Below are 27,491 nucleotides of genomic sequence, written 5' to 3' on the forward strand. Positions count from 1 at the left end.
CTAAAGGGACTCAGGAGTCAGCCAACGCAGGGAAAGACAAAGCTACGGCTGAATCAGAAAAGGGACCAGCAAAGAAATGGAAAAGACGTTTTCCTCGCAAGTCAGAAGAGCAAAAGAAGGTCCTGAGGACAGAGAACAAATGCTTTATATGTTAGCAGCCTGGCCACATTGCTTACAACTGTCCTACAAAGAAAAGGCCAGCTGATTCTGAAGACAAGGAGGACAGGAAAGGAAAGAAGCCTATGGTTGGTCTAGTGCCAGATATGGTGGGCGACAAGCCAAATTCAGATGCAAGTGAGCTTTGCAGAGCATGGAGTAAGGTCAGGGATCAAACAGTGCTTATCTTCTTTGACCCAGGTGCCAAAGCCAACTTCATTTCCCCAGAATTGGCTTCAAAGTTGGGAATCAGACCTGAAGAGATGGGGTATACAGCAGAGGCAGGTTTGGCATGTCCTGGCCATACAGAGGCTGTGACACCCATCATTGGAAAGTTGCGTCTACATATCCAGTCCTATATAGATGCTGAAGAATTTTACATCATGCCACTCGACGGATGTGATGTGTTGTTAGGTATTCCTTGGTTGTTTCGTGTACAGGGAATCATGGATGCCTACAACAAAAAGATCACTGTAAAGAGCAGGGGAAAGACTCACATTCTGGATGTAAAGCTTAAAGGGGAGTCTATTCCTACTGTATCAGCTTCTGCTATTACTTCTGTAATGAAAAAGCATCTTTCTGCGTACTTGGTTTTTGCACGTGAAGTGTCAGATTGTGATGAATCAAATTTATCTGTGCTAGATAAAGAAAGGTCAATGTTTTTACAACAGTATAGTGACTGTTGTTCCGATTCATTACCGTCTCAATTACCGCCAGAGAGACCCGAGGACCATGCGATAGATTTGGTGCCAGGCAGTAGCCCACCAAATAAGCCTCCGTACAGGGTTAGTGCGGCTCAGCAAAAAGAGATAATGGGCCAAGTACAGGAGCTGTTAGAAAAGGGGCTGATTCAGCCCAGTTCATCCCCATTCTGTTCTCCAGTGTTGTTGGTGCAGAAAAAGGATGGCTCATGGCGTATGTGCATCGACTACCGTGCACTGAACAAGAATACCATCAAGAATAGGTTCCCTATACCTAGAATTGATGATATTATGGACAAATTAGAAGGAGCAGCTATGTTTAGCAGGATAGATCTAAAGAGTGGGTACCATCAGATCCGCATTAGATCAGAGGATGTGCACAAGACTGCTTTTAGAACGACGTTTGGCCTTTACGAATTTTTAGTGATGCCCTTTGGTCTCACAAATGCTCCTGCTACGTTCAATAGGATGATGGACAGAATTTTCCGTCCATACCAGCAGTTTGTTGGTACATTCTTTGATGACATGATAGTCTACTCAAAGAATGAAGAGGAGCATAGGCATCACTTGGCCATTGTGTTCAAAGAGCTACGCAGTCATAGGTTGCTCATCAATGCAAAGAAAAGTGAGTTCTTTCTGGAAGAGATTCACTTTCTGGGACACATTGTCTCAAAGGATGGTGTCAGAATGGATCCTGCAAAAGTTGAAGCGATCAAGTCATGGCCAAATTTGAAGACGGTGCAAGGGTAGTAGCCTATGAGAGCAGAATTTTGCAAGGGCCAGAGATGACCATGCAGGTCTATGAGAAAGAGTTACTGGCTGTGATTCATGCGCTCTTAAGTTGGAAACACTACCTGCTAGGTGCAGACTTTGTTGTCCAAACGGACCATCAGACCTTGCGATACTTCTTGACACAGACAAAGTTATCTGAGAAGCATATGCGATGGGCAAATATCTTGTCCATGTTCCATTTTCAGATTGTGCATGTGGAAGGCAAGAAGAACGTTGTGGCTGATGCCTTGTCAAGGAAGCCACAAATTTCAGCTGCTTCAATTCCTTATCATCATGAGCTTGATGATATGAGAGAACAGTATGCAAATGATGAAGATTTTGCAAGGGTCTTCGAGCAACTAATGGATGGACAACGTCATGAACACTATCTTCTCAAAGATGGGTTCATGATGATGCATGGCAGATTGTGTGTCACAAAGCCATTGCGACGCAAAGTTATGGAAGAGAGTCATGTCCCACCGTATGCAGGGCATCGTGGTATCGATGCTACAGTTAAAGCGGTTGAGATATTCTTCTATTGGCCTACATTGAGAAGGGATGTGGATGCCTTTGTGCGAGAATGCCTAATATGCCAAAAGGTCAAGTTTGACAGGCAAAAGGCACCAGGGTTATTGCAACCACTACCTATTCCAGATAAACCATGGGAAAGTATTGCTATGGATTTTATCTTTGATCGTCCGAGAACGCAGACAGGAAACGATGGTACTTGCACCATTATTTGCAGATTCAGCAAACAGGCTCATTTTATTCCTGTCAGGAACAAGATAAAGCCAGATCAGATGGCACGCTTGTTTATGAGCAATATTTTCAAGTATCATGGCATGCCACAGTCGATTGTTAGCGACCGTGATCCACGCATGACAAGTTTGTTCTGGAGAGGCTTGTTTGAGAATATGGGCACCACGCTCAAATTCTCTTCGTCATTTCATCCTCAAACAGATGGGCAGTCAGAAGAGGCAAATTCTACTGTCCTAGATCTGCTGAAGTGCTATGTGTCAGAGCATAAAGGAAAGTGGGAGCAGTATTTGCCATTGGTGGAGTATGCATACAATAATACAGTGCATTCATCAACTGGCAAGGCACCCTTTGAGATAGTTGAAGGTGGCAAGAAAGTTCCTCCCATACTGCATACAAAGGACAAGATATTTGAAGCAGATAAGTATGTTCAGGACATGGATGAAATGTACAAGAAGGTCAAAGTGGCCTTAGAAAGGACTCAAGCAAAGCAAAAGAAAGCAGCTGATCGTCACCGTCGTGAAGTGGTATATTCACTTGGTGATTGGGTGCTTTTACGCTTTGAAAAGGCAAGGTTAAAGAAGATGAAGGGCAAGGAAAGACTGTTTCCAAAGCTCAGCATGCGTTACTATGGGCCTTTTCAAGTATGCGACATAATCAGTGATGTTGCATATAGGCTGAAATTGCCTGACAGTTGGAAGATTCACAATGCGTTTCATGTGAGTCTTCTCAGACCCTATGTGGGTGATGTGCAAGAAGATATGCCAGCTGAAGATCAGCCGGAAGTCGAGGAACTTGACGAGATCTTGGTCCCTGAACAGATTTTGGCACACAAAGAAAGGAAAGTGAAAGGCAAGGTTGCTAGGCGTTACTTGGTAAAGTTCAGAAACTATCCACCAATGGATGCTAAGTGGATGGAAGAAGGTGAACTTGCAGAGTCACCAACTGTGTTATCACTTTACCTCGAAGCCTTCGATTTGCCACCTACCTTGACCCCTTGAGTTTCAAAGCTAAATGGATTGTCAGTGTGACAATGGCTTCTGAAACAAATGATGTACATGGTATTTAAAGTGAGCTCAAATCAAATACCTGTTACATGAATGTTAGAGCTGTACAGATTGTCGGTTTGGCAATTGCTCTTATGGAATGTCCAAAAGTTTGGTTAGTGCTATAGAAGTGAGTATTTCTTGTCAGTTTGTGAAGGATACAGTGATTACTTCTATTGAAGAGTACATGTGTAACTGCATTCTTAAACTGTCGGTTTGGGTATGCTCGAAAGTGTTACGGGATCCAACGTGTACTATAAGACAGTGGCAAAATGTGCAGCTACCATTTTGTCATTGGAAAGTTAGTGACTCAAAGCAATGGCAGAGTGCGCAGCTACCACTATGTCATTGGGACAGGGTTCACACGCAGGCAATACATGAGTCGACGAGGTGTTGAATACACCAGGGTTGACAATAAGCATGTATGTGTCGTATATGTGTCGACAGGTGTTGAATACATCAGTGCTGACAGTAAGCATGTACGACATAGATGCAAACGAGGACGTTTGAGATTTCAAGAGGGGGGTATGTCACCAGCGTGTTGATTTCTTTGTTGATTTCTTTCTTATTATCTATTTACTTTCACTTTTTGGAAACACCCCTCGGGAAATCTAACTGCCCTGCATTGCATAGCTAGTGTGGAACTGTCCAAAGGGAGTCCAAGCCTGAGGGCAAGAGAGCACTAAGGTTGGACAAGGACTATGGTTAGCCAAGTGGGGTCATTGACTAGCCAAAGTGGAATCCTTTGCTACAGAGGCTACATTTCAGTTCTGGATGTGGCCGCAGTGTACAAAGAGGGTCAGATGACCTAGAAAGATACAATGGCAGCATCTCCTAAAATTTAGGGAACTGCTATTTTGGGACCTGAAAATGTGTTGACGTCATTATCTCCGGAATGACAAGGGGAACATTTTCTTACTCTGCCGTGAAGTCAACTGGGCAACCGGTTGGGATATTTTTAGACGGCAACCCCGAAACGGGAAAATGCTTATAAATGTGCCAAGTGGCACCTTCTGGTGCACTTGCCTCATGCAACAAGAAGTGGCGCTGAATTTAGGAGGGGGAGAGCCTCATTTTCAGATTTGTCACAGGTTAAGAATTATGGAGTGCTTGCTTTCCCTCTTATGCACAGTGCGGTGCCAGGAGTGATGCCCTGCACGCTACGCACTGCCCTCTCTCTCCCCTTTGGCAGTATGTTATGCCCCTCTAGTGGGCTCTTCATTTGACCAATGTACAGTTGTGTGGGTTCACGCGCGATTGCCGAGGCAAGAGCCTCTTGTACAGGTACTGGATTAGCTAGCAGCTAATCCCCCCGCAGGTACAGGTGAATTCGGAGAGGTTTCACGCCAGAAATCTCGTCCGATTCAAAGGGCAAGTAGCCCTACAGGTGCGGGAGCTCGAGGACTTGCTACGGATGCGACCGGCACGCGAAACGGAGCCCAAAACAGTGAATTACAGCCTGCTGTGTATTTTTGCAGGTTTAGGGTTTTGGCCCTAAACGGACCCTAATACCCCCAGGAGGTTCGGGGACGCAAGGGGACCGTTGTATAGGTGATCTGGCGCATTTTCAGGGCTGAAAACAGAGAATTCAGCGTGCTGCAGATTCTCGCCAGGTTTTGCAAAGTGCCCGTATGCGTCGGGAAAGTCGGCCAATGCGTGGGAATACTGACCGTGAAGGGTTCTAGTACAGTTATGCTGCCGAAATCGGGCTGGAACAGTGGAAATTCAGCCGAGTTTGTGTGGGGCAGCTTGTAGGGAACCTCAGCGTTTATTCCCTCTTTTTAACAATAAAGAAATACCGAAAGGGGCGCCTAAGTTAGGGGCCAGTCTGGTGTCCGTCTACTCATACAGGTGCAATCTAGCAGCCTGTATCCCTCTCCCCTTTGTTGTGTCTTGAAAGTACACGTCAAATAGACGACTAATAATGGGTGAAAGCTAAATCAAGGTTTAAAGTAAAGTCTACCGCCCTTTTTGGATTGAACAGGTCGGTTTCAGCCCTAGCTTTCTTCACGGGCTTGTTCCCCGCACCGGTTCCTTTACTCTCCCTTTGAGTATGGTATCATGTTGTGTATTGGATATTGATTGCACAGTTCAGTTGTGAGTATGTTCTCCTCAACACAAGTACAAAGGATAGTGTTGGTGAAGATTTTAAGGAAGCAAGTTACAACAGTGGGAGTATATGTGCTCTTCCGAGTCTGTATGCAGTTTGGCATTTTGTATTCGATTGTACCTACAAGTTTGATCTTGGGCAGATGCACAGAGGTGGCGGACATTTGGTTTGATCTCAGGGAGTTTGCTTGAGTAGCTAGGTTCCTGTTGGACCCCGACGGCTTCTTTGGTAAGCATGATCCTCAGGTGATGACCTTTCACGTCTTCCTATTCTTAGCAGTCCGAGTTTATAGATGGTGTAATTCTCTTTGAGTCTCGAGTTCCATGAGATTCAGGGTTTTGCTATTCAATTACAGTGGAAGCAGTTTCACTCTAGATTGTCTCAAATTTCTTTGCGGTACTCATTCTCTTTTCCTAGGATTGAGCAAGAGGGGGGTTTCTTATCTTGGGGGAAGTTCTGAGCTTAAGCTCTGGAGCTTTCAGTGACAGTGTTTGCTCTGTTCCAACGTGGGGTTGAGTCAATTCTTACCTCAATTAGGACATGATCTAGATACCAATAGTTTATGCCTTTACCCAGAGTTTTGATGCATTCTCTTGAAACAGTCAGCAACAGTACCTTCTGCAAATGCTAGTTGTGTCACAAAGTGATGACGTGGCTACGAACAGCAAAAACCCTAATTTTTGCTAGAAACCCTAAAATTCCTGCAAACCCTAAGTTTTGCCAAAAACTCTTATTTCCAGAAATCGCGGAGGTGGAAAAAATAAATAAATAAATAAATAAATTTGGAAATTTTGAGTGACGCAAATCTCAGCTTTTTTGCTATGATTTGGGAGAAAGAGAGAAAAAAAGAGAACTTGCTTTTTACTGACTCTTATTGAGAGAGAGAGAGAAAGAGAATTTGCTTTTGCTTTCAAGCTTTTGGGGCTCTACTTTTAGGCATCCCTTGTAATCTTTAAATTAGTGGTGAGGGCCTCACTTCTCAGAGCATCTGGACGCAGAGTCTGAGAGTGAAACCCTAACCGCTCTCTTGCACTTGATGATTGATTAATACAAAAAGAAATACCGAAAGGGACGACAGTCTTTGGGGCCAATATCTCTAGGTATGGACTCCGTCGGGCCAGTGCAAATCTATTGTGATATGTGAATTGTCTGAAGTGGTTATTTGGTGCTGTCGTGATTGATTCTTGACTTGGAGTGTCCAAGTCTGTTACAACGGTATCAGAGCACGGCCGATTTCTCTTCTACGGGAAATCGGATCCCCAATGTTTTTTCCGCGGCACCTATGGCTTCACGCAAGGATCAACCGACTCCCTCTCCATTTGGAGATGCGGGCTGGGATCACAACGAAGATTCAAATAGAGAGTATGGCCCGCCTCGGCCTACTCAGGCGGAGCAAAGAGAGATGAAGTGTTGTCAATTGATCGGCGATGCAACAAAGATGATGCTCAGTTTTGCGAAGGATCCGAAATTGGCAAAATATATGAGCGAGACTTCGTTTCAGGAAGTGCATGCACAGTGGCAGAAAACCACTACACCACCCCCAAAATCTGCTTTCAAGAAACCTTCTGATCCCAAACAATATTTAGAGAAGGAACTAGAAGAGGTGGTTGATGCACAGATTGCTCAGCTTTTTGACGCACAGAAGAAAACCAAAAAGCATGGCAAAAAGCAAAAGAAAAGCACTGACTTTCTAGGTTATTTGGGTCGTCAATCGACTTTTGACAAGGCAAAGAAATAGAAGAAGCGTGTTCGATTTGAAGGAGTACCTAGTTCTTCTTCTTCTTCTTCTTCTGACAGTTCTTCTAGCTCCTCGGATTCGAGGGAAGAAGACAGAAAAGGTAAAAAGCGAAGCAAGAAGCAACGCTTCGGAAAGGGCAAGAGAAAGGCAAAGAAGGCTAAATCTCGCCCAGAGACTGACGGTTCTACTAAGGACTCGTCTACAGACAGCTCAGATTCCGATGACAATAACTTTTATGCGAACAAGAAGAATTTTTACAAAGCCAACCAGTATGACTTTCTCGAAGATAAAAGCAAGAAAGTCAGAGAGTTTAGGGAAGGTGGCCACTCGATCAAGTTTGATACTTTCTTAGGATACTCAGATGCTTCGAAGGCTTTGTCTTTTATACAGCAGTTTGACATCGCTCTCGCGGGAGGACGCTATTCAAAGCACTCCAAGATTCGGAGAGCTACCTCTTACTTTAAGGGGAATGCTCGTACTTGGTGGTCCACTCTTCTTTTAAACAAGACTGCGCCAGTTAAATGGCTGAAATTTAAGAAGCTTTTTATTTCTTCTTGGTTGACGCAAGAATATGAACGAGATGTACGAGCTGCTTGGAACCATCTTCGGATGACCAAGAAAGATACAATCAATGCTTATTGTGAAAGATTCTGGAGCTCTTTTTCTACCCGCCTCTTCATTCAAGAAGATCTCGTTCAGAGAACAGATTGAGCGGTTTACCTAGGGTCTACCTACAGAGATCCGAGATCACTGCTTGGAACAGAAGTCAGCTTCTATTCAGGAGTTGATGACTCATGTGAAGCAGGGCTTTGCCATTCACTCTGGCAGTCTGACCTACCCCACAGATGAGGCCATGACACAACGAGCCGAACAGACTTCTGGGAATGAAAGTAGAAGGAAAAAGAGCAACCCAAAGAAGAAGGATGCACGACCCAAGCTTACTCCTCAGGAGAAAGCTCGCTTCATTAGAGAGGGGAAGTGCTTTGGATGCAGGGAACATGGACATATCTCCGTGAAGTGCCCTAAAAAGGCACAGAAAGAACAGCATGATAAGAACGACGACAGGCCTGAGAGTTCGAGAGCAGCTAAGGAACGTGGCAGAAAAGGCAGATAGAAAAGCAGAACCGGTACCACATGGCGTGGGACTTCACCGAATCAAATGAATGAAAGTACAAACTTTGCCGCTTTTTGGGGCAAAGTGAAGGATCAGGAAGCTCTTTTGAAGGAGCCAAGGCCAACTTCTTTTCACTTGGAATTGGCGGCTCGATTTGGAATTACGCCCGACAGACTGACACCACAGGCGGAGGTAGTTCGACTAGCACCCGGATGGGATGTTGCCATTACACCGAGCATTGGCAGGGGTGTTCAGGGCACGTGAGTGACGTTCTACTCGGAATCCCTTGGTACCACCAGAACTACGCCGTGGTTGACTATCGAGCCGAGAAAGCGACTTTGACAAATGAAGGGCTCAGAGATTGTACTTGATGAACTTCATTTCTTTACTCATTCTTTTGGGAGAGAACTGAACGATGGATAAAGGTTGAATATGTTTTGACCTGAACAAAAGAACGCCAAGATTTTTCTCCACACTCATGCCGATTGCTTTTTAGAGGGCCTGAAGATCAGACCATTGACCTGATACCTGGAAGCACGTCACCGAACCGGCCACCTTACCGTGTGACTCGAGTACAGATTGAAAAGATTATGAACCAAGTGAAAGACCTCTTGGAAAAGGGTCTTGTCCAGCCTGGTACTTCACCGTACTACTCTCCACTGTTGTTGGATTTGAAGAAAGACGGTTCTTGGAGAATGTGCATTGATTATAGAGCTCTCAACAAAATCACCATCAAGAACAGATTTCCGATTCCTAGGATCGATGATATACTCGACAGCTTACAGGGATCCTCGTGCTTTAGCCGGATTGACTTGAAGAGTGGATATCATCAGATCCGAATCGCATCGGAAGACATCTACAAGACAGCTTTTTGGACAACTTTTGGGTTATTTGAGTTTTTTGGTGATGCCTTTTGGTTTAACCAATGCTCCTGCGACATTTAATCAGATGGTGGACAGGATTTTTCGACAGCACAGGCTATTTGTTGGCACTTTCTTTGATGATATCATTGTTTTCTCCAAGAATGAGGCAGAACACAGAGATCATCTGCTTCAGAGATACACTTTTTTGGGACACTTTGTCTCAACAGCAGGAGTGCAAGTGGATTCGGCCAAGATAGAGACTATACGTGATTGGCCCGATTGGAAGAACGTCCATGAAGTTGGATTGTGTTCATACTACAGGCAGTTCATATGAAAGTTTGTAGAGGTGCTTCCCCTTTGCATATCTTGACACAGAAAGGAGTCCCTTTCTCGTGGGGATCCACAGAAGTGACTGCCTTTCAGACATTGAAAGAGAAATTCACTGCGGGACCAGTTTTGACTTTGCCGGACTTGCAAAAGTCATTTGAAGTATATTGTGATGCTTGTGGTCGTAGTCTGGCTGCGGTCTTGATGCAAGAAGGCCATGTCATTGCTTACGAGAGCCGATTGTTCTCTAGGCCGGAGATGACAGCACAGATATATGAGAAAGAGCTTTTGGCAGTGATCCATGCTCTTACTCAGTGGCGGCACTACCTACTCGGAGCGGATTTTACTGTCTTTACAGACCATCAGAGTTTGCGCTACTTCTTGTCACAGAAGCAGCTTTCGGAAAGCAGATGCGGTGGGCGAACATCTTGTCACAGTTTCACTTCCAAATTGTCCATGAGCAAGGACAGAAAATTGTGGTGGCAGATGCTTTGTCTCGGAAGCCGTTGGATCTAGCTATTTCCGCGATACATCATAGGAGCTTCGAGGATATGGTCGATCAGTATACCACAGATACAGATTTTACAGATATTTTCACATGGATACGGGATGGGGAGACAGTAGCTGGATACTCCCTTCGGGAAGGCTACTTGATGAAAAAGACTATGTTGTGCGTTACACAACCGTTGAGGGAAAAGGTTATGACTGAATGCCACTGTCCACCTTTTACAAGTCACCGCGGCATTGTTACCACCATGAAGGGGATAGAGAGATACTTCTTTGGGCCGAGACTCAAAAAGGATGTGGAAGAGTTTGTGCGCAGTTGCTTAGTATGCTAGAAGGTCAATTTTGACAGGCATAAGGCACAGGAATTGTTAAAGCCTTTACCCATACCCACCCGCCCCTGGAAAAGTATTGAAATGGATTTCATTTTTGATCTCCGGAGAACACAGAATGATCACGATGATTTTCCGATTACATGGCACGTATGAGACGATTGTTTCCAACAGAGACCCCAGATTTATGAGTTTGTTTTGGAAGGCAATTTGGGAGAACATTGGCACGCAGTTGCAGTTCTCGTCATCGTTCCACTTGCAGACTGATGGGCAATTTGAGATTGCCAATTCAGTGATTTTAGATTTATTGAAGTCTTGTATCTCGGATCAGAAGACTCAATGGGAAAAGAACTTACCTTTGGTGGAATTCGCCTACAATAACACGATACACTCTTCGACGAGGAAGACGCCATGTGAGATTGTTGAAAGTGCTGCGAAGGTTCAATCCCTCCTGAGCACAAAAGATTAGATATTTGAAGCGGATGAATATTCGCGAGATTTGGATACGGCTTTTGCCAAGGTTCGCGAGACTTTGCAGGAGTCTCAAGAACGATAGAAAAAGGCAGCGGATCGCCATCGTCACGACTTGAAATTGAAGGAGGATGATTGGGTGCTCTTACGTTTTGAGAAGGTACGCCTACGAAAGAAAAAGGGCAAGGAGAGGCTTTTTCCAAAGCTTAGTATGCGATACTACGGACCTTTCCAGATCACTAACAAGATAAATGATGTCTCCTTCCGATTGAAACTGCCAGATACTTGGAGGATTCACAACGCATTGCATGTGAGTCTCTTGAAACCTGTTAAGGGTGATGTGCCTGATGATGGGAAGCCTGATGAGCAACCCAAAGTGGAAGAAAACGGGGAGATCCCTGTTCCTAAACAGATTTTGGCACATAACGATACGAAGAAAGGTAAAGTCCGAAGGCGGTTCTTGGTTAAGTTCAAGAACTTTCTTGCATTTGATGCGAAGTGGATGGAGGAGGAGGACCTAGCAGATACTCCTCGGATTGTGAAACTTTACCTCGATGTTTTGGTTTAGCATAGTCTACTCCAAAGGGAACCAAGAATTCAGCTTGGCCGGAGATCTGGTGCAATGGGATCTACAAGAGGGGAGTCACTCCGCTCCCTTGTCAACAGATGCCTCGATTTTGATACATAAGCCACTGATGTCTCTTTGAGCTTCAGGGATACTGATAGCTGATAGTATTCTGCTAGATGACTTTATGAAATGGAATTCTTGATAATGATACTGATTTGTTTCTTCACTTCTTTTGAGTGCAAGAACTGATAGACGAAATGACTGCAGCATTTTGGTCTACTTGATCTCGAATAGACATGGTTGCAATAGGGGTTAGTCAATCGGACATCAATGAGGTCCCGATTGGACCTAGATGTGATTGCTAGCTACATTGCCGATAAATCATGCTCTAAGATCCGAATGAATGTTAAATGTCATGTGATGTCCTGTGATGCCTGGTGATGTCGTGTGATGTGACTGTCGAATTTGTACTGTGATGTCGCATGTGATGTCCTATGATGTCGGGTGATGTCCTGTGATGTCGTGTGATGTGACTGTCGAATTTGTACATGTGCTAGATGTGTATTCCTAGTACGTAGGTACTAACAGTCAGTGTCTGCTAAGACGGTTTATGGCTTTTGTCGGTTTTGCAAGCGTAATCGCGGTCGATTACAATGCTTTCAAGAGGGGGGTATGTCACAAAGTGATGACGTGGCTACGGACAGCAAAAACCCTAATTTTTGCCAGAAACCCTAAAATTTCTGCAAACCCTAATTTCTGCCCAAAAAAACCCTAATTTCCAGAAATCGCGGAGGTGGGAAAAAAAATTCGAAAATTTTGAGCGACGCAAGTCTCAGCTTTTTGCTATGATTTGGGAGAAAGAGAGAAAAAAGGAGAACTTGCTTTTTACTGACTCTCATTGAGAGAGAGAGAGAGAGAGAGAGAGAGAGAGAGAGAGAGAGAGAGAGAGAGAGAGAGAGAGAGAATCTGCTTTTGCTTTCAAGCTTTTGGGGCTCTGCTTTTGGGCATCCCTTGTAATCTTTAAATTAGTGGTGAGGGCCTCACTTCTCAGAGCATCAGGACACTGTGTCTGAGAGTGAAACCCTAACCGCTCTCTTGTACTTTGATGATTGATTAATACAAAAAAAAAAAACCGAAAGGGGCGCCAGTCTTTGGGGCCAATATCTCTAGGCACGGAACTCCGCCGGGCCAGTGCAAATCTATTGTGATCTGTGAATTGTTTGAAGTGGTTATTTGGTGCTGTCGTGATTGATTCTTGACATCGAGTGTCCAAGTCTGTTACAAGTTGTGCGACTTGTGAGTCGGTTGAGTTGAGGAGATTCTTGATAAAGCTGTGTTTACATTTGGCGGACAGCATAGTACTTCCCGGGTAATACAACAGCCGTGTATTGTTCGACCTCGGAGTTCAGTAGCAGATATCCTCGTCCATGAAACCCTCTCTTTACAGTTGCAGATTGTTCACTCCACCTCCCTTGTCCGACTTCCTCTCCAGGAGCTGAGAGGGGGTGTTAGAGTTCGAGCATCTTTGTGGATTTGTCCAGTCGGTCCCAGTTTCTCCTAGGGACAGGTGTTAGGGAGTGGGGGCTGTTTTGTGGCTGTGCCCGGCGAGTGTGAGGTAGGTCTCTCATGTCCGGTAGTGTCTTTCCATCTTTAGCCTTGGGTTTTGGCTTGGTTCCATGACCATCTATGTTCCTGCATGCTGGGAATATTATTCCCCAGCCTTGTCATATTTTCCCTTGTGCCCCGTGGGCATCCATCCCCCCTTTTCACTTTCTCCCTATTTTTCCAATTTATGCATGGTCGTGAGGGCTGAGGGCTGGGTTGGGCAGTCAGCCTAGGGACCTATATATCCAGCGGAGGGGGGGGTGTCACCTCAGACACACAGCAGTTGAGTTCGCAGGAGGGGGCGCCCTTATGGGGCAGCCCTTAGGGGCAGATCTGAACCTGGCTTGCAATCAGTGGAGGCCATTCACCTAGCGTTTTTGGCCAGCTAATCCGCGTTTCCCAGATCAACCCTAGCGTTTTTTATGGGCAGCACTTGCAATGTCAAGGGACCATCTCCACGATGCAGCATGTCCTCAGGGCAGCTTTTCACAAGCCTTGTGACCATGTAGTGGGCAATATTCTATATCCACATCTAGATCTAGCCAAGAGGAGATGCACCAGATCTATGCTCTCAGAGCATGTTGGAGGTGATACCCATGTTGAGACCGTGACAGTGGTCTCATGTGCAAGAGTAGTTAGTAGTGTCAGTAGCAGTCGCAGTTGTGTGTACCTCGGGTCTATCCAGTTGGCATGTCAGTTCTATGCCGGACCACCCTTGGTCGCTTGTATCAGCAGCTTGTTTTCAGCATGGAGAGCCTTTCCCATCTCTCTCTCTCTCTCTCTCTCTCTCTCTCTCTCTCTCTCTCTCAGATCTCCTGTCTCATTCTACCTCAGTTATCTCTCTTCTCCACAGGTGTGCCTTGTTCATGTGTTTGGCATTGCAGGTGTTCTAGATTTTAGTCGAGGTGGCCACCGGATCACGAGCCTCTCTCTCTCTCTCTCTCTCTCTCTCTCTCTCTCTCTCTCTCTCTCTCTCTTCTCCACAGCTGTGCCTTGTTCATGTGTTTGGCATTGCGGGTGTTCTAGACTTTAGTCAAGACGGCCACCGGATCACGAGCCGGTCTTCATTGCATCTTCCGCTGCCACCTTTGACAATTGACCCCCCCACAGACCCCTTGGGAAATCTACATCAAATGTGAAATGAAGAAGCCACAGTAGGAGGTAATAAATCTTTAAAATGACCTACTCTATAAAGAAGCCTCGATCATGAAGTAACACAACCATGAAGAGAACTCTAACATGGTACAGCATGAAAGCAACACCCCAACAGTAAACTCGTCAAATCAGTTTTGTCAGCTTTAAAAGAGCATGAAAACGTAAAGAGCCTATGTAACTAAATTGGTGGCTTGCCAAAAAACGTTATAGTCGGCAACTACTCTAGTAGAAGATTAAATAGAAGGCTACATTCTTGATGTAGACATACTCAAAGAAAGACTCAGCAAAGTTGTACCGTTCTTAGATCTTAGTGAGCCAGCTTACATTGAAGTTAAAGGGAAGCTGGATAAAGTTTGTTATTGATCTACAAGAGAAGATCAAGTCAACGGAGCAGACTACATTATACCAAGGAACATCAGTATGGAATTCAAATGAGCTGACACCTCTCTTACTTAAGAACTAGGCCAAAGAATTGGCCAAAGTCAAAGAAGCAAGGAAACAAGGAAAGTGGGCAGTCTACAAAGGAGGAAAATCTGTGATGAAAGATTTCTATTGGGATGTTAAGCCCTCATATGAGTCATGAGAGCCTTGAGGATATGCTTTCACACTCGCATGTTTTTTCTTTTCTTATAATGCCCCAAGTTGAAGGTAGCCAATGATGTATCTATTCGGTCCTACAGGTCAATGTCAGAGCCTTGAGGATATGCTTTTACACTTGCACCATTGTTCTTTTTTTATGATGCCCCAAGTGGAATGTAACCCATGATGTATTTGTTCGATCCTATAGGTCGAGTTAAATTTCCAACATGCGTTAATAGAACTCTCTCTCTCTCTCTCTCTCTCTCTCTCTCTCTCTCTCTCTCTCTCTCTCTCTCTCGGATTGGCCATTTTGAATGGCCTACAGAGATTTCCTGCTGCGGGAGGTTTAACATGCTTTCCACACAGACATGGAGCCAGCCCAATGGATTATGTCATGGCACAGCTGAGCTTTCTAGTATCCAAGACCTCACAGTTGGACCTAGACATGTTGGTGTGGCAGTAGATCATGCCCTTGTGTCGATGACCATCCCTTTCCAGTTTAGTGTAGCACACATACCACGGAATCCGGATAGCAGCCCCTACTCGCTACATTTCTACACGGGAGACGGACTTTGTCTACATAGATGCGATCTACAGACGCCTGTGCACTGAGGAGCCAGGGCGACCTCTAGAAGAGCTTACTACTATACTGACACAAACATTGCATGATGCGCAGTAAAGGCATACTCACACACCAAAGCCTGAGCAGAGACGACGTTCTGGGAGCATGCCCCAAAACGGCTGGTATGATGAGGAGTGCCGCGAGACGAGAGCCAAGCTTAAGAGGGAGGTGCTTTTGGGGGACATCACTCATAGACAATCACAGATTGCCTTCCGACGCCTAGTGCAGCGAAAGAAGAGGGCATTTTTGGCTCAACTAGAGCAGGATCTATATTAACTATTCTTGAGTCAGGACTCAAGTGAGGCATGGCGACTCTTTCATGAGCACTCCTCTCCTCCTGCCATTACTTATACAGAGGCCTGGGCCAGTATGCACCGCCTCTTCTTGACCCCCTCGAGCTATGCCCACACACATGTGCTTTTTTCACCGTTGAGATGGTGAAGAAGGCCATTGATAGGATGAGGACTATGAGAGCATATGATCATGATGGCATAGTGGCTGAGCATTTTATACTTCACAGGGATCTGCTCGAAGAGCTTCTAGCAGTGATGTTCAATCGTGCCATGTGTGAAGGTTTGCCTGATACTTGGGGTTTATCTACTATTGTACCTATCTTCAAGTCTGGACACCCTATGGAGCTTCGGAATTATCGCACTATCATGATTGGACACACATTGGCACGGTTGTACACATCCATTCTTGAGCAGCAGTTCAGTAGATGGGCAGAGAGGGAGGGTATACACGCAGCCGGCCAGGCAGGGTTTAGGAGAGGTTTTTCTACTCTTGACCACATTCTGACCCTCAGAGCCATTTTTGAGGAGGGTAGATCACATGGGAGACAGGACTATTGTAGCTTTGTGGAATTCCGCAAAGCATTTGACACAATGCCTAGAGCTAGATTTATGCGCAGACTACAAGAGATGGGAGTACCCACAAAGCTGATTTGGGGGATTATGGCATTATACAGGTCAGTAGTGGGGCATGTACGCACTCAAGAGGGGTTATCTACATTAGTTCACTCCACTATCGGGGTGAAGCACGGCTGCCCGCTCTCTCCTACGCTATTTGGTATGTATGTGGATGAGGTTTCTGACTATATTGAGAGAGAGGGTGATAGAGGTGCACAGTTGGCAGGGACATGGATTCCACTATTGTTATATCCTGATGATATTGTGTTGATCTCCAACTCTCTGGAAGGGATGCAACGTCACTTGGATGCTTTGCATAGGTTTGCTCACAACAGTGGGCCAGGAGATCAGCACCCACATTCACATACAGCCATGAGACAGTGGAGTATACAGATGCTTACACCTAGGTACCTTAGGCTAGTCTTTAGTGGACCAGCATTTTCATTGAGGAGTGCAGCACACACTAGACTAACTAGAGCACATGCAGCATTGGGTGGATTGGAGAGGATGCGTTCACAGATTCAGTTTCACGAGCCTCGGACGAAGCTCTGGCTTTTTGACACAGACTTCTTTAGAGTGGACACTAGGCAACCAGAGGAGCAGCTACCACAGCAAAGCTCACATTCTCCTCACACCAGAGGCACGTTGATCGATCGAGCGACTGAGCTAGAGAGATCTAGACGCCCATGACTACGGAGGACTACACACCATCAACGGAGGATGCATCAGAGGATTCGGATCACTTTGGCCCGGCATGCACGATGCTCGGTCAGACTATTGATTATGGAGGAGATTGATGAGATCCACTAGCAACCAATGATGGATCTCCTATAATTTCGCTCTTTTGAGGATTTTACACCTTGCTCATCTTGTATCAGCCTTTGTATCAGCTCACACCCATTATATTCCCACACGCACACCCACATTGTGTTGTATTGGCCCCCAGATCACTACTTTCACCCCCCTATTCATATCCTACACAATTCCATCTAGCTGCTTAGTTCACATCTAGCAGTTAATATTTTAGTTTTTCACTTTACTTCATTTTATTTTTGTACCCAGACATTGTATTAGATCCACCAAGATTGTATCAGTTTGGTCTCATAAGTCATTTTTGGCCTTTTGAAAATGTTTAATATAGCATTTCATTTCATCTCCCTCTCTCTCTTGCGGTGCCATGAGATTATCAAAGCTGAGATGAACTAGCAACCATAGGAAATACAGAAATGTCTAGCTGTATGTAAGTCCCAGAGTGTTGACCAATATTGTCGCAGATATGAAAGACATATATATAAATAAGATACCTCTACCTGTTGGCCCCCAAGAGTGAAGACTAACCATGTCCATACTTGAGCTGAGGTGTAAAAGTTCATAACCCTTGGTGTGTTTTCCATAGGGAAATGTATGGACAAACTTTCAAGTTTCAATAAGCAAACAAATTAAGAAAACAATAATGAACAAAAAAGTACAGGAGTATAAACATCAAATAGAAGGTATGAGACTGAAAGCTTAGTTTCAATTCTCGATTACCTTAAACACGAGTGGAACATATAAAATCTAGAGCTGACTCACCCAATGCATGCACAAATTGTCTTCCTTAGAACGAATCACAACACTCACTTTGTAACTGCTACCCCCCTTTGTCACTGTGGCTAACACCTACGCATGAAATTAAGAAAAATATCAGTAAGAAGTCACAATATTCCCTAGTAAACAACCATCTTCCTGAAATGAAAGCCTCAAACACAAATCAAACCTACAGCAAAAAGCCAAGAGCATCTCAGATAAAGCTTTAAGAAATTGCCATACGGGAAAATTGACCAAAATGCCACATCAACTTAAGAGACAACTGTCAAGTAAGCAGTGACAAGCCAATTGGTTCCAGCAGTACTGTCATTCCTACTTAACAAAAGAAAGCGTTCATTGACAGCGGAAGACTCAGAAGAATACGACAGTTTAGAAGATTTCTGGATAGCTTGTTTGCTAGCACCACCTTGCAATCCAATAATAGCCATGTCTTGCTCCAAAACAGAAGCTTCTTTCAAAATTGTACATCAAAGAGGAATAAAGAGACACGCACAAGACAATTACAGAAGAGTCACCAAGAGTAAAACTTTTCAGCTAGGATAGCCTTGTTTTCTCCCCTCGTAAACAGAAGCATCTTCAAGATCTGACCACATTGGAAGGAAGCAATAGAAGTCTTTCAGAATGTATGTTTGTTTGAGTATATGTGAGATGTCATGTCTACAGCATTTCGTCTCTATTCAACAGTACACATGATATTGTTTGCGTGGAGTCAGTGTTGTGAGGATTAGTGGTGCTAATCCTATAATTAAGACTTAAAATTTCATGCTTAAGATCAAACTGAGACTCAAGAGACTGAATGTGTGTTTGATTGATTGATTGAATGCTTGAAAACAGAGTACAATAGGCTCCTTATATAGGAGACGAAGAGACACAAATGAAAAGACACATCTCATGGTGAAGAGACGCGATTTTAGACGTAAGGACACATCCTTTCGACGAAGAGCTGCAACCATTGGACGAGAGTTGCAACCATAGAGCGAAGGGGTGTGACCAATCGTCGAAGGAGTGTGGCTTTTGGCGACGAGGCGTGTCTCTTGAGCGAAGGGTCGTGACCATCCAAGCGTAGGGGTTCTCCTTGGCATGGCACTTTGCGTATCTGCAACTAGGAGTAGATGTAATACTGTAACATAGTCACAATCGTGACGTTCCCTCTCATTTAAAATGAGAGCCCATGTCAAAGAAATGACTTTTGATGTTGATAGAACTCTAGAAAAGCATTGAATCTCCGAAAATCTTCAATCTTTGAGTTATCTGAAACATTTGTCTTGAACCTTTGCTTCTTGCGAAGCCTTTTTGCTTTGACTGCTAAATCCCATGTCATTGCATTGTTCAAAGACTTTTTAGAGGAATTTGGCATAATCAAGTTGATAGCATGAGTGAGGGCCTGATTTACCTCATTCCCAAGGAGGGGGGCTCCTTGGATGAGATGCAACAGTGGGTGACCATCACCATCCTCAACTCAGCCTACAAAATTCTTGCCAAGGCTCTGAGTTTAAGGATTCTGCCACTTCTAGAGAGTATTATACATGGGACACAGATAGGTTTTGTCAAGGAGCGTAGTATCCTTGACAACATCTTTACTTTTTGGGAGGCTTCTGCCCTCGCGCGCCTCCATGGTGAGGATCTGGTGATACTTCTTCTCGATTTTGAGAAGGCCTACATAGAGTTGACTGGGACTTTTTGGAGGGCACTCTACGTAGGATGGGCTTCTCAGATACCTGGATCAGAGGTGTGTAGGCTCTTTACAAACGGACACACAGTCAAGTACTTTTGGCACGTGGTAGAGGAGATCGCTTCATGCTCACACATTTGGTCAGACAGGGCTGCCCTCTTGCCCCCTTCCTTTTTCTGTTTTATGATGAGGTGATGAGCAGATTTTTGGTTTCACAACAGGTTGGTCTAAGTGGCTTAGTGCTCCCTATTCGCGGGACGAGCTACTTGATGCTGAGTTTGCAGACGACTCAACTTTGTACTTGGAGGGCAAGGAGGCCAACCTTCACAGGTGTGAGCAGGCTCTTGAGACTTTTCGTTGTGCATCAGGCGCACTCAGCAGCTGGAGAAAAAGAGTGGCTTTCTCGGTTGGTGGTGCTCCTACGCCTGATTGGCTCCAGATGAGGGTTTCAGATGGATTCCCCCAGGGACTGCAATTCGATACTTGGGCTGTCAGGTTGGCTTGGACTTATCTCCTGAGCAACAGATTGCTCCCCTCCTCCTGTCCATCAGGAGGAAGCTGTTACGTTAGAGCTCCGCACGACTTTCTCTGGCAAGCAGAGTTGTAGTGGCCAATCAGGTGTTGTTGGCTACTATGTGGTACATCACGTCTTGTTGGATCTTTTCCAGTTCCTGCATCAACCAGGTAGAGAGGCTGATCAGGAATTTCCTTTGGTCAGGGCGCGACACTCAGATAGCCCGGGCCAGAGTGGCCTGGCAAGTCATCACTCTTCCTTGTTCTCAGGGGAGGTTTGGGATCATAGACCCAGCACAACAGAGAAAGCCGTTCTTGGGAAGTTTGTTGTCAGAGGATTGCTTCCAGGGGAGGAGCCCCCATTTCACATGACTCATCAGTTCCTGAATGGAATCTCACTTTTGCTCTAAGCAGTGATCTCGGATCTCTATAGAAAGTCCCAAGGTAAACCGCTCAATCTGTTCTTTGAACAAGATCTTCTTAAATGAAGAGGTGTAACAGACTTCGACACTCCAAGTCGAGATTCTACCGCGACACCACAAGAATTCACTTCAATACAGTTCACAGTTCACAATTGATTCGACACTGGCCCGACAGACGGGCGCCCCTTTCGGTATTTCTTTTTGTATTAATCTGTAACTCAAAGTACAAGCGAGTGGTCGGGACTCACTCTCAGACTCTCCATCCAGATGCTCTGAGAAGCGAGAGCCCAAAACCACCATTATATAGATTTACAAGGGATGCGACAAGCAGAGCCCAAAAGCTTCAAAATCAAAAGCCTTTTTGAAATAAAGCGAAAGATTTCTCTCTCTCTCTCTTAAATTACGTAGAATAAAGCAGTAAAACCCAAAAGCTGCCCCTGATTTTCTACTGCCGCAAAATCCGCCGCACAACGCGGGCGTCCGTACACTGCCACATGGTTGGCTATCTACAACCTGCGCCGCAATTTCCGGACTTGTCCGTACAAGCTTGCCACATCATCCTTTCTGCAAGCCAGCCTGGGGTGGGTCTGTGTGCCCTAGGCAGCCACGTCACCAGTTTGTGACATACCCCCCTCTTGAAAGCATTGTAACCACCCTCGATTACGCCTGCAAAACAGACAGAAGCCATAAACTGTCTTAGCAGACACTGACTGTTAGTACCGACGCACTAGGAACACACATCTAGCACATGTACCAAATCGACAGTACAGGACATCACACGACAAATCACATTCAACATTCATTCGGATCTCAGACTATGATTTATCGACAATGCAATTAGCAATCGTATCTAGATCCACTCAGGACCTCATAGATGCCCGATTGACTAATCCCTATTGCAATGATGTCTATCAAGATCACTCAGACCAAAATGCTGCAGTCATTTCGTCTATCAATTCCTGCACTTAAACAAGTCAAGAACAAATCAATTTCATATTATCGGGAATTCCATTTCATAAAGTCATACAACAGAATATTGTCAGCTCTCGGTATCCCTGAAGCTCAAAGAGACATCAGTGACTCTCACATCAAAAATCGAGGCAATCTGTTGACAAAGGAGTGGAGCAACTCCCCTCTTGTGCATACCCGCTGCACCAAAGTCCGCCCAAGCTGAGTTCGGGGTTCCATTTAGAATAGACTATGCTAATCCGAATGCTTCAAGGTAAAGATTCACAATCTGAGGAGTATCTCCTAGGTCCTCCTCCTCCATCCACTTCGCATCCAATGCAGGATAGTTCTTGAATTTAACCAAGAACCGCCTTATCACTTTACCCTTAATCTTTCTATCTTTATGTGCCTATATCAGTTCGGGAACAAGGATCTCCTCATTTTCTTCCACTTCAGGTTGCTCATCAGGCTTCCCATCTTCGAACACATCGCCTTTAAAAGGCTCCAAGAGACTCACATGAAAAGCATTGTGAATTCTCAAAGTTTCGGGTAGCTTCAATCTAAAGGAGACATCATTAATCTTTTCAGAAATCTGGAAAGGTCCATAGTATCGCATACTAAGCTTTGGAAAAAGCCTCTCCTTTCCCTTTTTCTTTCTCAGGCATTCCTTCTCAAAACGTAAGAGCACCCAATCGTTCTCCTTCAATTTTAAAGCGCAACGATGGCGATCTGCTTCCTTTTTCTGTCTTTCTTGAGATTTCTGCAAAACCTCGCGGACCTTGGCAAAAGCCGTGTCCAAGTCACGCGTGTACTCATCGGCTTCAAAAATCTTATTTTTAGTACTTAGGAAGGGTGGAACCTTCGTAGGACCTTCAATAATCTCAAATGCACCTTCCCCGTCGAAGAGTGTATCATGTTATTGTAGGCAAATTCCACCAAAGGTAAATACTTTTCCCATTGAGTCTTCTGATCCGAGATGTAAGACTTCAATAAATCTAGTATCGCTGAATTGGCAATCTCAGATTGCCCGTCAGTCTGCGGGTGGAAAGATAACGAGAACTGCAACCGTGTGCCAATGTTCTCCCAAATAGCCTTCCAAAACAAACTAGTAAATCTGGAGTCCCTGTCGGAGACAATCGTCTCAGGCATGCCATTAATCTGAAAATCTGGGCCACAAACAGTCTCGCTAAGTGATCCGGCTTGACTGTTTTCTTCACTGGAATGAAATGAGCTTGCTTGCTAAATCTGTCAATAACAGTCCAGATACCATCGTGACCACTCTGTGTTCTCGGGAGATCAAAAATGAAATCCATTGCAATACTTTCCCAGGGGCGGGTGGATATGGGTAAAGACTGTAACAATCCATGTGCTTTATGCCTGTCAAACTTGATCTTCTCACATACCCAGTAGTTGCCACAAAATCGTCCACATCCTTCTTGAGTCTCAGCCAAAAGAAGCATCTCTCTACACCTTTCAAGGTCCTAGCAATGCCGCGGTGACCCGTAAAGGTGGACAGTGGCATTCGGTCATAACCTTCTCCCTCAATGGCTATGTAACGCACAACATGGTTTTCCTCATCAAGTAGCCATCCCGAATGGAATATCCCGCTACTATCTCCCCATTCCGTATCCGAGTGAAAATATCTGCAAAATCTGTATCTGTGGCATATTGATCGACCATATCCTCGAAGCTCCTATGATGAATCGTGGAAATAGCCAGAACCAACGGCTTCCGGGACAAAGCATCTGCCACCAAATTCTTATGTCCCTGCACATGGACCATCTGGAAGTGAAACTGTGACACGATGTTCGCCCACCGCGTCTGCTTTTTCGATAGTTGCTTCTGTGACAAGAAGTAGCGTAAACTCTAATGGTCTGTGAAGACAGTAAAATCTGCTCCGGGTAGGTAATGTCGCCACTGAGTAAGAGCGTGGATAACCGTTAAAAGCTCTTTCTCATAAATCTGTGTTGTCGATTCCGGCCTTGAGAACAATCAGCTCTCATAGGCAATGACATGGCCTTCTTGCATAAAGATCGCACCTAGACTACGACCACAAGCATCACAATATGCTTTGAATGACTTCTGCAAATCCGGCAAAGCCAAAACTGGTCCTGTAGTCAATTTCTCTTTCAATGTTTGAAAGGCAGTCACCTCTGTGGGTCCCCACGAGAAAGGGACTCCTTTCTACGTCAACAAATGCAAAGGGGGAGCAACCTCTGCAAACTTTCTAATGAACCGCCTGTAGTACGAACACAATCCCAAGAAGCTTCTAACTTAATGGACATTCTTCAAATCGGGCCAATCACGGATAGTCTCTATCTAGGCCGGGTCCATCTGCACTCGTGCTACTGAGACAATGTGTCCCAAAAAGTGGATCTCTGGTAGGAAAAATTCACTTTTCTTCGCATTAATCAGCAACTTGTGATCTCGTAATGCCTGAAAGACCTGAAGCAGATGTTCTTTATGTTCTTCTTCATCCTTGGAGAAAACAACTATGTCGTCAAAGAAAATGCCAACAAATAGTCTGTACTCTCGAAAAATCTTGTCCATCATTCGGTTAAATGTCGCAGGAGCATTGGCTAGGCATCACCAAAAACTCAAATAACCCAAAAGTCGTCGGAAAGGCTGTCTTGAAGACACCCCCCTGCACGATTCGAATCTGATGATATCCGCTTTTCAAGTCGATCCTGCTAAAGCACGAGGATCCTTGTAGTCGGTCAAGTATATCATCGATCCTAGGAATCGGAAATCTGTTCTTGATGGTGATTTTGTTGTGAGCTCTATAATCGATGCACATTCTCCAAGATCCGTCTTTCCTCAAAACCAACAACACTGGAGAGCAGTACGGTAAGTACTAGGCTGGACAAGACCCTTTTCCAAGAGGTCTTTCACTTGATTCATAATTTCTTCGTTCTAAGCTCAGCTCATACGATAAGGTGGCCGGTTCGGTGGTGTGCTTCCAAGTATCACATCAATGGTATGATCCTCGGGACGAGCGGGTGGTAACTCGCGTGGCAGGCCCTCTGAGAAGCAATCAGTATGAGTGTGGAGAAAATCTTGGCGTTCTTTATCAAGTTCAGACATATGTCCTATTCTCATCATTCATCTCTCTCAAGAAAATCGAGTAAACAAGCAAACTGGATTTTATTAATTTTGAAATGGCCGAAGCCGATGCAATAGGGACAGACTCGCCCTTAGGTTTTACATCTAGTACAATGGTTATGCCCTTCTCGGTGGTCACAGTCGCTTTTCTCGCCTGATAGTCGACCACGGCGTTGTTCTTGTGGTACCAGGGAATTTCCAAGAGGACATCACAACCTTCCAAAGGTATTATGTAGAAGTTCTCATACCCCAAATACCCCTAACAACGCAACCGACGTTTGCCAATGACAGGTGTAATGGCTACGTCCCTGCCGGGTGCCGCTAGAACTGCCTCTGCTAGTGGTCCCATCCGATCGGGTGTGATCTCGAGCCATGCCGCCAATTCAGGTGAAATGAAGTTGGCCTTGGCGGACACTCCAAGTCAAGAATCAATCACGACAGCACCAAATAACCACTTCAAAACAATTCACAGATCACAATAGATTTGCATTGGCTCGGCGGAGTTCCGTACCTAGAGATATTGGCCCCAAAGACTGGCGCCCCTTTCGGTATTTCTTTTTGTATTATTCAATTCAAAGTACAAGAGAGTGGCTCGAGATTCACTCTCAGACTCTGCGTCCAGATACTCTGAGAAGTGAATGCCCAAACCACTTATTTAATGTTACGAGGAATGCCCAAAAGCAGAGCCCAAAAGCTTGAAAGCAAAAGCCTCAAAGCAAAAGCCTCAAGCAAAAGCTCTTTTCCCTCTCTCACACAGAGCTTCTGAAAGTAAAAGCAAATTCTCTCTCTCTCTCTCTCTCTCTCTCTCTCTCTCTCTCTCTCTCTCTCTCTCTCTCTCTCTCTCTCTCTCTCTCTCTCAATGAGAGCAACAAAAAGCAATTATGCTTTTCTGGCCAAAAGTTGAGATTTGTGTCGCTCAAAAATATCCCAACAAAAAAAAAAAAGACCTCCACGATTTTCGGAAATTAGGGTTTTTGGCAAAAATTAAGGTTTGCAGGAATTTTAGGGCTTTTGGCAAAAATTAGGGTTTTTGTTGTCCGTAGTCACGTCATCACTTTGTGACATACCCCCCTCTTGAAAGCATTGTAATCGACCACGATTACCCCTGCAAAACCGACAAAAGCCATAAACCGTCTTAGCAGACACTGACTGTTAGTACCTACGTACTAGGAACACACTTCTAGCACATACACAAAATCGATAGTCACATCACACGACATCACAGGACATCACTAGACATCATAGGACATCACATGACATTCAACATTCATTCGGATCATAGACCATGATTTATCGGCAATGTAGCTAGCAATCACATCTAGGTCCAATAGGGACCTCATCGATGTCGGATTGACTAACCCCTATTGCAACCATGTCTATTCGAGATCAACCAGACCAAAATGTTGCAGTCATTTCATCTGTCAGTTCCTGCACTCAAAAGAAGTCAAGAACAAATCAGTACATTATCAGGAATTCCATTTCATAAAGTCATCCAGCAGAATACTGTCAGCTCTCAGTATCCCTGAAGCTCAAAGAGACATCAGTGACTTTAGTATCAAAATCAAGGCATCTGTTGACAAAGGAGTGGAGTAACTCCCCTCTTGTGCATCCCACTGCACCAGATCTTCGACCAAGCTGAATTTCTGGGTTCCGTTTGGAGTAGACTTTTCTAAACCAAAACATCGAGGTAAAGTTTCACAATCCGAGGAGTATCTGCTAGGTCCTCCTCCATCCACTTCGCATCAAATGCAGGAAAATTCTTGAACTTAACCAAGAATCGCCTTCGAACTTTACCTTTATTCTTCGTATCTTTATGTGCCAATATCTGTTCAAGAACAAGGATCTCCTCATTTTCTTCCACTTCGGGTTGCTCATCGAGCTCCCCATCATCAGGCACATCACCCCTAACAGGTTTCAACACTCACATGCAATGCATTGTGAATCCTCCAAGTATCTGGCAGTTTCAATCCGAAGGAGACATCATTTATCTTTTCAGTATTCTGGAAAGGTCCGTAGTATCGCATACTAAGCTTTGGAAAAAGCCTCTTCTTTCCCTTTTTCTTTCTTAGGCGTGCCTTCTCAAAATGTAAGAGCACCCAATCATTCTCCTTCAATTTCAAGTCGCGATGATAGCGATCCGTTGCCTTTCTCTGTCGTTCTTGAGACTTTTGCAAAGTCTCGCGAACCTTGGCAAAAGCCATATCCAAATCTCGCGAATATTGATCCGCTTCAAATATCTAATCTTTCGTGCTCAGGAAGGATGGAACTTCGCAGTACTTTCAACAATCTCAAATGGCGTCTTCCCCGTCGAAGAGTTTATCGTGTTATTGTAGGCAAATTCCACCAAAGGTAAGTTCTTTTCCCATTGAGTCTTCTGATCCGAGATACAAGACTTCAATAAATCTAAAACCACTGAATTGGCAATCTCAGATTGCCCGTTAATCTGCAAGTGGAACGATGGCGAGAACTACAACCGCGTGCCAATGTTCTCCCAAATTTCCTTCCAAAACAAACTCATAAATCTGGGGTCTCTGTCGGAGACAATCGTCTCCGACGTGCCATGTTAATCGGAAAATCATCGTGATCATTCTGTGTTCTCAGGAGATCAAAAATGAAATCCATTTCAATATTTTCCCGAGGGCGGGTGGGTATGGGTAAAAGGCTGTAACAATTCCTGTGCCTTATGCCTGTCAAACTTGACCTTCTGGCATACTGCGCACAAACTCTTCCACATCCTTTTTGAGTCTCGGCCAAAAGAAGTATCTCTCTACCCCTTCATGGTGGTAGCAATGCCGCGGTGACCCGTAAAAGGTGGACAGTGGCATTCAGTCATAACCCTTTCCCGCAACTGCTGTGTAACGCACAACATAGTCTTTCTCATCAAGTAGCCTTCCCGGAGGGAGTATCCAGCTATTGTCTCC

General features: G+C 44.8%; 1 protein-coding gene across 5 annotated transcripts in view; it reads right to left on the reverse strand.

The window, feature by feature from the left end:
* Positions 1-27,491, reverse strand: part of LOC147438350 (isoamylase 2, chloroplastic-like) — a 194,788-nt gene that overhangs the window by 146,552 nt on the left and 20,745 nt on the right. For all 5 annotated transcript variants that reach the window (XM_086487649.1, XM_086487650.1, XM_086487651.1 and 2 more), the window contains exon 3: positions 17,899-17,985. In XM_086487649.1, coding sequence (XP_086343775.1) covers positions 17,899-17,985 — 87 coding nt within the window. The remainder of the gene's footprint in view (positions 1-17,898; positions 17,986-27,491) is intronic.

The sequence above is a fragment of the Adiantum capillus-veneris genome, chromosome 17 (genome assembly GCF_014529385.1).
Source record: "Adiantum capillus-veneris isolate H3 chromosome 17, ASM1452938v2, whole genome shotgun sequence".
NCBI lineage: Eukaryota > Viridiplantae > Streptophyta > Polypodiopsida > Polypodiales > Pteridaceae > Adiantum > Adiantum capillus-veneris.